The sequence below is a fragment of the Labrus bergylta genome, chromosome 21 (assembly GCF_963930695.1).
Source record: "Labrus bergylta chromosome 21, fLabBer1.1, whole genome shotgun sequence".
Classification (NCBI taxonomy): domain Eukaryota; kingdom Metazoa; phylum Chordata; class Actinopteri; order Labriformes; family Labridae; genus Labrus; species Labrus bergylta.
The window spans coordinates 19973665-19986999 of record NC_089215.1 but is presented as its reverse complement, the minus strand read 5'-3'; the positions used below and the strand labels follow the sequence as shown (position 1 = coordinate 19986999).

General features: G+C 40.1%; 1 protein-coding gene across 1 annotated transcript in view; it reads left to right on the top strand.

Moving 5' to 3' along the window:
- shisa9a (shisa family member 9a) overlaps nt 1–12837 on the top strand; it is a 64407-nt gene extending 51570 nt beyond the window's left edge. The window contains exon 4 of the mRNA XM_065949799.1: nt 3264–12837. Coding sequence (XP_065805871.1) covers nt 3264–4273 — 1010 coding nt within the window. The 3' untranslated portion in view covers nt 4274–12837. The remainder of the gene's footprint in view (nt 1–3263) is intronic.
- The last annotated feature ends 498 nt before the right edge of the window (nt 12838–13335 follow it).

Here is a 13335-nt window from a genome sequence, read left to right as displayed (position 1 = left end):
ATGATAGCATTAATCTCTGTGGACTAATTTCTCCAAATGTTTTGTTTGCCTTCCTTTAACTTGTGTTTTTGAGCCAGAAGTGAGCACAGAGGGCGGAGCTAAAGAGAAGCAAATGATAGAGCTGCATACATAGCAAGTATCACTCTGAAGCCTTCTTAAACTTAATCACATTACCTTCTTGAATCTTAGAGCTACAACTATTAATATCAGCCTTTCATCTATTATCATAAATATCAATATTAAAGCCAGTCTTAGAGCTGCTAGACTTTGCTGTTACTGCTAATACTACACATACTTTTAACATCATTACTGACATCGTAGCTACAGTGTAAATCTATCTTATACATTGTTGTTGTTTTTGCTCTGTATCATCTCTATCCTTCTTTCTGTATCTCACTTAACCCCACTTTCCAAGCCCAACACAGTTTCGGCAGGTGAGTGTTCAACATGAACTTGCTTCTGCTCGAGGTTTCTGATCCGTTAAAGGCTTTATATGCAATTTTTCACACTTGTGAAAATGTAATAGAAATCAAATATATCCTCTGAAAATAACAGATTAATGACTGTCTACAATGGATGTAACACCCGAGTCCCACTATCTGTGATGTTTTCCGAGTTTTCCGAGTCATATTTTCAATTTGTTTACTCCTACCCCCTTTTAAATAAGAGTTGTTTAATTGAGGGACTAGAGAAAAGAAGAATAACATACTGTACTCACTGCTTAACTGCGTTTCTAGATCACGTTCATTTCAAGTAAATTTACATGCAGTGTGAAGATATGAGCATAATAATGATTGCTAGCAATAGCATGCTAACACAACAATGCACCGCAAGTTGTTTTGGTTTCATGCTGGTGCTCAAGGGCGACATCTGCTGGATCAAAAAATCACATGTAAAGCCTTTAAAAGGACGTTTTGTCTTACCACTGTGACACTTTGCTGAAAGTTGCTTAGTGCTCATGATGGATTATTGTTGGGGCTTTGGAGATAATCTAACAAAGAGAAGCCTAAGGTATTTTACCTGCTCTTTTTGTAAAGTGTTTTAAGATAGCATTTGTTATGAATTGGCGCTCTACCAATAAAGATTGATTGATTAAACTTAACATTTCTTAAATTAAAGCAAAACAAGCTGTCTCGGCATAATGTTGTCTGTTGACATTTTATTTTCCATTGAGCTGTCCTTAAACATCGTATCCCCAAGTACAAGTTCCCTTATGTGTTTACTTTATGAGTCATTTGCCAGTTTTGAAGTTTTTTTTACATTTTATCCTCTTTGTGCTGTTGTTTTGATCTAGTTTCTACTTTTCCCGCAGTAAACAGACTGACAATCAATTAATCGGACTTCTTCCTGCAGATTGATATGATTACAGTTAGTCCTCCAGAGTCAGTGATAAGCGCTACGTCCTGAGCAACCATTTGCTTTTCTAAGTAATAGTTTCTTCTTCTTATCAATGGAGCTCTATTGAAGGATAGCAGACCATTCATGGGGGCTGTGGCTCAGTTGGTAGAGTCGGTCGTCTCTAAACTGGAAGGTTGGGGGATCGATCCCCAGCTCCTGCAGCAGCGATTTGTCCTTTGGCAAGACCCTTAAGCCTTAATACTCCTGCTGCTTATGAATGGGATAAGTTACTTCTAGTGTGTGAATGGGTGTGAATTGGTAGGTGGGATATGTGGTGTAAAGGCACTTTGAGTATGGTCTGAAGACCACCAATCAGAATCAAGTATTCAGCACAGCCATGTAATAAATACTCTTGGGATGACAATTTGATAAGCCATGAGGCTAACTTGTTCAAGGGTATAATGTCATGAAAGTGTACCTTAAAAAAGTTCCATATCTAGATCTGTGTCATTCACTTACTGCTCCAACCAACACAATCATGCAGAGTCTATATAGTTTGTACTGGGGGAAAGTCGATTTTGGAACTTATAGCTTCCGAGGTAGCCCATGTACATGTTTGCAAACTACATGTTATTACCATTTCAAGCCTATTTATGTTTACCCTTGTTACCTTTGTGAGACACATTAGAGACCAGACTTTTAAAAGCTCACTTTGAGTTGTAACCCAACCCACCCAGCTATAGGGCTCATCGGCGGTTCCACTTGGATGTGTTAAATTGGGAAAGGGTCATGTGAACCAATAAACCTACCCTAATGGATCTTTAGAAGATTGAAAAACCCTTACACACTATCAATCCATATCTTTTTCAAAGTAGCATCTTTCTATTTCAACTCCCATTCAGCAGCTGGTGAAAAGGTAAAAGCTGAAACTGGTTTTCAATTTGAGAATCAAATCTTGCCTTACTTTTCAATGTAAGAAGAGACTAATTGCTCCCACTTTTATGTCTGTGCTTGACTACATTGATGTTTTAGACATGCATGCCTCATCTAAAAGCTTACACTCTCTGGACACTGTATATCATGGAGCTCTGAGGTTGATCACTCATTTTAAATCCCTTACTAGTCACTGTTGTATACACATGTCGGATGGACTTCTTTGACCAAACAGTCATTGTTCTCCTTGATGTGTTTGTCTATCCTTAATTTACTCTCTACAAAATGGCAGTCACCAGTGTATTCTTGATTTTCTAAAATAAAAATCAACAGTGGAAAAAACATGTGCCATGTTGGAAACATGGCAATTATAGTGAGTGTTCTCACATCTTTCTCTCAGATATCATATTGAACACCTTCCCACCTCACAAAAATGTGATGGTTTATTTGGACTTGTGCTATAAAGAAGGAAGAGGTGAAAAAGACATTCTGGCCTTTCCTTTTGATTTAACTCCCCCGGCCGCCCAACCAGCCACTTCATGCAGGCGTTTACAGTAGCCCTGACACTCTGTGTGGTCAGTAACAGTAGATAAGGACATGCTGACGTGACTGGCAAAGTCAAAGTTTATTTGTTGGTTGTATGACTTTTGCAGATAGTGGGAGTAAAAAATGGATGGGATGTATTCTATCCAAACTTCTGCCTGTGTATGTTTGTGAGCGAGTGTGTATGTGCGTGCAAACACTCAAATGTGCCTGTCCTAGTGTTTTATGAGTCAGTCTTTACAATACACAATACATTTTTGTCTCTGTGTCACAGCAGGGAATCAGAATAGCTGTATTTTTCTTTCATATCTGACAGTCTAAAAAGAAAAAAAAACTCATTTAGATATCAAAACATTTATCCCAAGATTAAAGCTGCATGTTTTAGCAGCTCTTTCTTTTCCACTAAACATTTTTCCTTGATTTTTTTCTCTCTCTGTGTTTTCTGCCAGCTGCCAAGTACAACGGTGAAATCTACAAGCGTCGGCTGATGGTGGAGCTGCCAACCAAGGGCGGGCTTCCTCTCCAGCCCATGGGCAACTCAAGACCCACCATGGGCAACATGCCATTAATGGCTCCACAGATGACTTCAAACATGGCTTCTAACCCAATGACCTCAAACCCCATGAACCCCACCATCACTCAGATGTCCTCCATGACACCAATGACATCCATGATACCTATGACCTCGATGACACCCATGACCTCCATGACTCCCATGACTTCCATGCATCAGATGACCTCCATGACTCCGATGACCTCCATGACTCCCATGACCTCTATGAGTCACATGACATCCATGACACCCATGACCTCTATGAGTCACATGACATCCCTTACTCCAATGTCCTCCATGACCCCAATGACCTCCCTTGGTCCACTGACTCCTGAGCCAGTGGCCACCTATGTCACTGAGATGCCCAGGGTCTCAACTTTGCCATCAGAACGGCACTTAGCTGGTGGAGGGGGAGGGGGAGGAGGAGGAGGAGGACTCAAGTTGAATGGCCAGAAACACAAAGGCAGCCATGGCCACATTGCCCACAGCTCCCATAGCTCTCACAGCTCTCACACTTACACTCACACTCATGGCCACAGTAGCAAGCCGCCAGGACATGGAGCTACCTCCCTGGCTCACATGGCGGGGACTATGCCAGGTGGCACATCCCTGGGTATCTCCAGGACGGCCAACGCCCCCATTGGCGCAAGCTCGGCTACAATGGGTCGCCCATTGGCGTACAGCTCCAACACAATCGCGACCGGTCATGGTATGGGGCTAGGGCTAAAGGGTTGGGATGGGACTGAGACAGTAGGCCGAAGGAAGACTTACGGGCACAAGAGGCCTCAGTGCACTGTGCTGGAGCCCAACCAGCTTCATGGCACCAGAGTCCAAAGCCACAGCCAACACTTCCTCCCCACACAGCCCTACTTTGTTACCAACAGCAAGACAGAGGTGACTGTGTGAGAGAGAGGAATAAAGGGAGAAAAAAGGGGAAATGGATGCATGAGGAGGGGTGGCACAAGTAATCTCTGAGTTGAGACACAACTCCTTCGGTGGTCAAAGATGCAGATCAATGTGTGTGTTTGTGTGGCTCATTGGTATACTGGTGAATGTTGTGGGGCAGCGACACAGTGTCTGAGTGGTCCTCGTTTCACAGAGTTCACCAATCAAATCACTGAACAGACCCATGTTATTAAGGATGGCATCTATGTTGACGGCATCAGTAACCATAACTTCAAGGAGCCCACAGAGCCGTATGTCTGTACACTTTTGGGGATATTAGAGTGTTTTCTCACAGCTAATATCGACCCAGTTATGGTAACAATACTTGAGCATAACAGGGCAACTACACACAGATGAAGTGGGAAACTGCTACTAATAAAATGGATTTGCTTTTACGAACCCAACCTGAGAAGCAATACAAGGGATCAAATGTAAAGTATCATAGGGAAGACAACGCAGCAAGTCACTCGACTAATCTTGCAACAAGAGCTGTGATCATCAAAGCGTTGGATTGTTTGGAAGATATACCATTCCCTTATGATTACAGCCCTTAATCTCCTGAGGGCTTTGAAACAGACACACATGATGAGGGCGCTGAGTGTTGGACTGTAGACCTGCAGGGCTTTGTACTGCGACGATTCAGAAGCGCCTTCATAAGCTTTGCAGCTGAAGCTGAAGGTCGCCCTTTCTTTTCACATGGCTCCAGCACAGAGAATGGAGGCTGTCACACTGGCATTGTTCTCTTCTGATCTCATCTGTGTGGTGACAGCTGGCTCAGAGGATGGACAAGGAGGCAGGGAGGCAGCATCTGGATGATAACGCAGCTAGCAGAGGACCCTCGGCGCATGATCCTCATACTCACAAATCTATTTAAATTCATCCACATGCAGACACCTCTTTTCATACAAACACAAAAACACACTGAAACATAAACTCTAGAAAACTCACACGACAGGGTTTGACTATGTGTTTTTAGAGAGGGGTACCATACCAATAATTTTAGAATAAAGTTAGGGATGCCTGAAATAGCTTCAGTATTTCCACAATTTCTATAAGTCAAACTAGACGATCGCAAACTCTAAAACACTCAAATAAAACACCTGGGAAGTTTTAGCTATTGTAAATGGCAGCTAACTAAGAATTCCCATTTTTTCTATTCAATCATAGGGTTTGGGAAATTGAAATACTTTTAGATTAGAAAACGATTTACATGAGGCTTTTAACAGTTCAATGGTTTGAAAAAAAGATGCTATTCTTCTTGCCAAGAGTTCGATGAGAGGATTGATACCTCTTGTTGAATGTTAAGTCGGAACCAGAAGTCATTTAGCTTAGCACAAAAACTGAAAAAAGGAGGAAAAAAACTAGCCTGATTCTGTCATAGTTGTTCAGGAACAGCAACTTCTTGGAGTCGCCCTAGGTTTTGCCAGGTAACAAAATATTGGACAAGTATGAATTTTATGAATGAATACATAAAATGGACAAAAATTTAACACCAGTAGATGGAGACATCGTCAGAATAGCTTTGATCATACCTAACGTGGAAAAAAAATGACTTCTTGAATGAAATATAGTTTTTGAAAATGAGGGTGTGCCCTCAAAAAGGTTTCTCAAGATCTGACTAAATTACAGTTTTTATACAACAAATAGTTTTAGAGTAATATAGAAGCACAGATACTGTAAAGTACATGTAAAATTAACAAACTATATACTTAACTTATTTCATAGAATGGACCAAATGTAAGCCTCTGCTATTATGTATGCACAGAATATTGCATAAGATGTTAACCTTATCTTGTTCTAGACAAGAGCAAGAAACTACTGTGAAAGTCGGTGTAACAGGAATAAAAATAAAACACTTTTTAAGCAGATGTAGAGTATACTGCCAAAAGAAACTAGGCTTGATTAGATCACTGTACTCAATCTAAAAAAAAAAACATCACAACCAGCAGAAAAAATAAAAACTATCTGGGTTACATGACTGAAACATAAAAATAAATCCTTAAGTCTGACAAATAGGCCACATCTTCTAAGGGCTGCTCAGAGCCTACTTGCTCGTTGTGTAATGATGTGAGACTTATTAGCAGCTGCAGCCACAGTTTTCGACCTTGTTATCTAAAGTGCTGCTTCCACCTCTAGGACTGTCCTCACACTTGCTATTAGGATGCGTTCTTATGTAATCAGGCTGTGATCAGACAATGTTTAGCAACATTAAAATAAAAATGTGAGTGCACCAAGGATACAGTGAGGACAGATTATGATTAGACTGTGTAAATCATCTCTGGGTGTTAATCAGAGTAGCATTTCGCATTAGTGTAAGTCCAATTATGTGTTGCAAAAATTGTGTGCAGCAGAGGCCAAACAGGAAATGGGTTGTATCACACTTAGAAATAATGATTTTAAGGACATTTGCAAATACAGAACAAGAAAGACAAGCGGTCCATTTCAGAGCATGTAAATATAAGAGGAAGATGTGTACAGGACTATCTGTGTCTAGACAAAGACACTAGATTCTAGTGTGACACATGTTACTAGAAACCCCTGCAGAGCTGTACTCAGTTCAGGTGTAACCAGACTGTACGCAGATGTAAGGTGCAAAAGAACGGCGGGTGAAAAAAAATGCAGTATCTAAATCAAAAGATGAAACAAATAAGCCAGTTGAGCGTAAGACAAGAGGGGTCAGCAGGAGCTGCCTCACGCTGTGGATCCCCTGCTGCCTTCAGGGTCACACGACTGGAAACGTGAGACCAAACTGAAGACACGGATCAGGATTTAAGAAGTCATCAGAGCGTTAGAATGTGTCACCTATACACCCACAGCTAGTACAAACACACACAAACACACACACAAAACACACTACAGGGTTGGACTCTGCTTTCCCTCTGCTCCAACAGTGCCGAGCGGCAGGTGTCATCACAGCAGGGAGACAAAGAGACAGTACTGTTACTTCGCCTGTTGTACATGAAAGACTGTGAAACTCCAGACCTTGGCCCTTTGTAGCGAAAACTGACATTATGCTTTTTATATATAAAGATATACATAGCCTTTCTTTTCATCTTTACTTCACTTCCTTTCTCTTTTTTTGTTTTCTTCTTCTTCTTCGCTCCCTCCATACCCGTATGGAAGACCTTCAGAGCCTAAATATCTGTGGGAAACAAAACGGGGACTGTGATGAATCTGTTCTTTGATCGTGGAGTGCAGTCATGATGAGACAGTGAATAATAATAATTCACCCCCACCTTGGAAAGGCATGATTGGTTTCCCTCTTTGCATTTGTTCTAGCAGGAAATAGTGATTGATTCCGTGTGCCAAAAAATGTCATTCCGTTTGCAATTTTGTACCAATTTGTGTCCTCTTGAACACTGCGCACATTTCACTCTTTATAACTTTTTCTACGTTTGTGTGTGTGTGATCCAACTTTTGCATACAATGATTTCCTCTGAGGAAGTAAAAAAAAAACAACAAAAGCAAACAAAGTGAATTATATATAAATGGAGTTCACAATCCCATAAACCTCTTTGCGTCCGATGAAATCCTTCTGCAAATGTTTTTTTTCTTTTTTTTTTTATCTCCTTCCTGTATTTATTTTTTGACAGCTGGTGGTTTTGTTTCTATCAGAGTTGAGAAGCAGGTCAATGTTTCCTCAGGATGTGCATTATCGGAACCAGTTCACTTAATCCTGCAAAAGCGAAAATGTGGAAATATGAACCCCTCCTTGCCACCCTATACTTCTCCATCCTTAAAGCCCATTCAGCTCTGCAAAAGCAGCCACTGGAACAATTGGAAAGCAGGCAGCTCAGGAGGAACAATTGGTAAACAAAAAGGAATAAAAACACTCACACCATTAACAGCCCAAATAAACCTGGCAGAAAGTAAGGAAATGGCAACGCTGAGCCGGTCACAGTTGACAGGGTCAAGGCCATGGATGAGTGGCTTCAGAAGGCATTCATGTCTGACATTTTTCATCAGACGAGTCACTCAGACAAAAAATGCCCCAGCAGAGACAAAAGGACACAGGTGGTCTGCAGGCTAACAAAGCTAGCTCAGAGACAGAGTCAACAGACGCTCAGAAACAATGTTCATCATTTATTGGAAAGACATTCAGTGAGATTCTTGTTTTTCTACATTTTGACAACACATTTTGATGATAAAATGTCATTTTTATTCATACTGGTTGATCAAATAATGCACTCAGTACATTCAGTGGCTGATAAGTGACTTTAAATCAATTCTAAGGAAAGAGGTAAATGAGCATACGTCTACATTTTACTGGCTCAGTTCGGAGTGCTTTTGTAAATTGAAGGACAAATTCATAGACCAGAGAGGTTTGTTTTTGTCTTTCAGAACACTTTACCTTGTTAGAGTTTCTATTGTTTCAACTTAAGGTTCAGTAGCTTCTAGTTTTTAATGGTTTTATCATATGTCAACAACTGATGTTTTACTACAGTTCAGTAGAACAGCTTAAATAAGCATTGACAGGGTATCATCATTGGAACATAAGGACGGCCATGTTGCAACAGCTTGGTCATAACATCCCTTTAAACTTTAAGATTCACTCCAAAATACATTCATTCTAATTCTCGTGGTTGAGAGATTTGTGGAGTTGCTCCATGTTATCAGAAAATGCATGGACATTGTTCCTCTAAAGATCAATTCTGGCGCTGTTGACCGATAGCCAGCCACCAAATCAATAATGTAGGAAACCATTGGGCTTAATAACGCTGTTTCTGGTTTAAAGTTGACCTGTTATGCGGATTCCCGTTTTAAGATGTATAATGCTGGATCCCCATACTAGCCATGGGCAACGTTTTAGATCATGAGGTAAATGTATGTTGGAGTAATCCAACTTTAAGTCTGCAGAGTGTGCTAAACGGCTTGCTGCTAAACTTGATAAAAACGAGAATTCAGAGATACTTTTTTCTTGGCTGCAAAACACGGGAAGCTACTCTATAGGTTTCACAGACTGACAACATGAATGGTGAAAATGAGCTATACAGTAACTTTGTAGAAGACTTGAAGAATTGATTTATTATGCTTTTATTGTCCATTTATCAAGCATCCTTGCTAACTTATGACTTCTTTCCACCTTCAATAATGCTTAGATTCATGATGTGTAAGCCTGTGAATAGGACAATAGAGGCAGAAATAAAAAAAAAATATATAGAGCTATTAGGATAGAATATTTATAGCATGTTCCTGGCCGGTATCATTATGCCAAACATCCACATTTTGCAAAGAAAATTGGAAATATTTCCAGTCCTACTTTGTGGTGTGACCTGCTCTTTTGCAAAACCATCAAGTTAATCAACTCGACCTGTGGGCTACTTTGTAGTTAAAGTACAATGTCATTAATCACTTTACCTCTTGGTGTCTTAATACCTTCCATACAAACTGCCAAATGAATTAGAAGTTCAGTGATAGCCACACAGGGCGAACTCTTTGGGTAAAACCATTGAGGTCCCTGTAGGTGCACTTCCTGTCATCATCTTCTTTTCTTCTGCCTGAAAAGAAAGTAAATTACAAGTGGATGGGCAATTGGCTTTACGATGGGAACTAGACGCAGGTCAGAGGGTTCAGTGGGTTAACTGGAATAATGATCAGCAACAGAGGCAAGAACAAAAATCAAGCCAGTCGACCGTGCAGCTAAAAGTTATGGGTTTTTACTGAATATGCTTTGGCCTTAAGACCTAGACTTAATAACGCCATATTTGTTTTTACTGATTAAACAGTTCACACACCTTTTCAATTTCACATAGTGCCAATTAAATTGTTATCTCAAGATACTTTACAAAAAGAGCAGGTCAAGACCTCTCTTTGTTTGTACTATTTACAAAGACCCAACAGTGATCCATCAAAAACACAGCGCTAATCAACGTTTAGCAAAGTTGAATGGGAACACGCTAATAGATCAACTTTAGATACTTTTCATGGATCAAGTTCCAGTGGTAGAAACACAAGCTTTAGCAGTACAAGCTACAGTAGCTGACTGGAGTATGATGTCTAAATACTTCCGTACACCCATTGGTAACTATTTCTTTTTAGCAGCCATCTTTGCCCAGGTGTCCAAATCAACCAATACGAGTTGCTAGCTCAGCAACAATGATCCCTCACAAACTTTCCACGCGTAACATCACCAATGTGTACCACAATCCCTGCAACCAAACTTTTTTTCCTGCATTTCCTGAGCCAATCATTCCACATTTTAGAGCAGCATAGCATCCGTTGAGCTATTCCCTCAAGAGCTCTTCTTCTGAGTCTTGTCAAATTAAGTTTGCAAAGAAAAGCAAACAGGGAGAGCGACAGAAAAGCTAAGAGTGATTTTGACTTTAATGAAATATCTTTCTAACAAGATTGATAGGCTAACACCTGGCAAACTTAACTCAACCATCTACCCACTTACAAAGTACACATTAATGAGTACTAGAAGTGTCAAAACGAAGTAGTAAGAAAGTTTATACTCCTGCCCGCCCACACAATCTTCACTGAGAGACAGGAGGAGGCAGGTGACTGAGAGAAACAGTTGTGGGACGTGTGACTGGGATATGAAAAGACAGATTGTGTTACAGCTTCCTCTCTCTGGGTTTGCTGAAGGAAAGAGAGAGTGAGCAACCCCATTAGACAAAAATCCAGCTCTCTTGCTCAGTACAGCAGCCTGCCGTCAGGAGAAAACCACACCGAGGAATATCTTCACGGAATTTTCAATAAGAGGCAGAAACAGAGCTGTACTGGGACCAGTGGCCTGAGGGAGGTTTACCAGTTCTCACTGTGGTCTTTAATCACAGAAATGAAGAGACGTGTGGGGGGAAAAACTTTGTCGCTGCAATAGGGACTCAGTCCACAGTGGCACACAAAGACAGAAAAGGGACTTTATGTCAACACTAGATAGCGAGGAAGCTCTGAATTATTGATATTGCAAAGTGTTAGCGTAGCGTGGCATGAGTGCTAACAGCTCCGTTTGGGGAAGAAGAAAAAAAACTGTGAATCAAAGATGACTGTTGGCTCACACACAAACACAGACAAACACTGTACTGTCCAGTGATTTCATGTTGTTGCAGTATTGTTAAAGACTTGTATTGATCATTAATTCAGCGGCTTAGCACATTCCCAAATCAATCAATGATTCCTCGAGACAGACCAGCCATTAGTTAACACACACACACTGGAACATGTTATCTGCCAGCTCCTGTTAGGCTCAGTTTTTTTTCTTTACACTCTTTGTCCAGTTCAAGCTAAAAATGTGAATTAGTATGGGCTGTTCTTGATGTTGGTATGAATCAGGACTATACAGCAGCTTGTATATATTCATTTCTTGATGCGGGAGGAAGAAAAGAAAGTGTTTTTACTTTAATCGCAACGGATGAAATGCAGTACACTCAAGTACATTTTCATTACAGGAAAGAAAGAGTTGATAATGATCAGTGGGAGGAACATGTACAGTAAAATGGGGACAACACTAAAGGGCTCAAACACAAGTAACATTTTTACCAGATTTCTCTCCATTTCTTTCCTTTTTCTATCCTTCTCCGTTGCTTTTTTTTTTTTTTTTTTTTGCTGAGATCCCAGCCTATGAAAAGCAGCATCAACACAGCACATCTATATTATCAAAGGGTTCTCGTCAGCTATGTTTACGACTTTGTATAGCATCAGTCTTTATGCGCAATGTTTTCACTGATAAAGAGCTGTCTAAATATGCACACACACACACACACACACACACAGACAGAAGGGATGCAGTATTTGTTGTCCAGTAATGCTCAACATCTGTTTGGTTTTTTTCAAAAAAGGAGTTTGCTCTTTTGGTGTGCTTTATATGTATGATTTTGATCATAAAGCTATATTAGATATATTACTGTTAGAATAAAACAGAATGATATCAATCACGGTAGATGTGAAAAAGAAAACGGTTATTAACCTCTGCATTGATCCAGAGATGGGAAGAATTGAAGAATCAATAAGCTATTTGTGACCTGACTACTATCCATTAGGAAGCATATCCTTTTATAGAACAACTCATTGATTAACTCATTTTGGTGTTAATCATGCATTACATATAAAATGATATGAAACCAATTTTCTATTTTTGATGTGGAGACCAGTTTGTGGTATTTATGCATATGTGTATATGATACATATTGCTCCCCCCCACACTGCATTTATGCGTGACTAGTAAAGCATATTTTCTATGGTAGAGCCCATCTCCTGCTATTGTTTGCACAGTAGCTTATGATATGCACCGTGATGCCCCCATTGTCCTTCTACTGTTTACTGACTCTATGATTTGTGAGATTCAGTTATGGAAAAAGCTGTATTTTGGTACTATTCAGATATCGTTAGAAAAAGAGATATAGCAGACGTTTTGTCCGAGAAATATATTACCATAGTGTTGCTATGAATTTGTCTGTTTCTTTCGGGGAGGGATGACAGGGATATTTTTGTTCTTCCTTTGTTGTTGATTTGCCATCTGACAGTATATCACCATTGTTCTATATACGACTTTCTTACGTGGCAATAAAAGATGACTTCTGTAATACCGCCTGTCTCTTTGCCTTACTCTCCTGTCTCTTAATTTCTTTGATATTTTTGAACTTTTTCGCTTGAGGAGGAGATACTGTACATTCTTTTATCCCTTCTTTATTCCCCCTCTTTATGCTTTTCATGTCTCCCCTGCCTCATTTCTCCTCTCTGTATCCCTCTGTATCTGCTCCCTGGCAAACATTCTCATGTTAAACAGAAGCTGCTGGAGGGAATCGGGCTAATTTAAGAATGAAATTGCAGCAAAGTAAAAGTTGAAACAATGTTCAAACTAAGACATCTCCTTTTCTTTCCAGGTTGACACCTAAACGTCGAACACATCTAGCATCTCTTTTGTTGACAACAAGCGTTTTAACAAGACTGTTATTAAGGTTACCATTCATATGATTTTTAAGATGTGAATTTCTTCATGGTGCTTTTGCAGGTCTGCATTTTATCTGCATCATCCTTTTAAACAATCAGATATTACCTTCTGATGAAGTATTATCAATGGT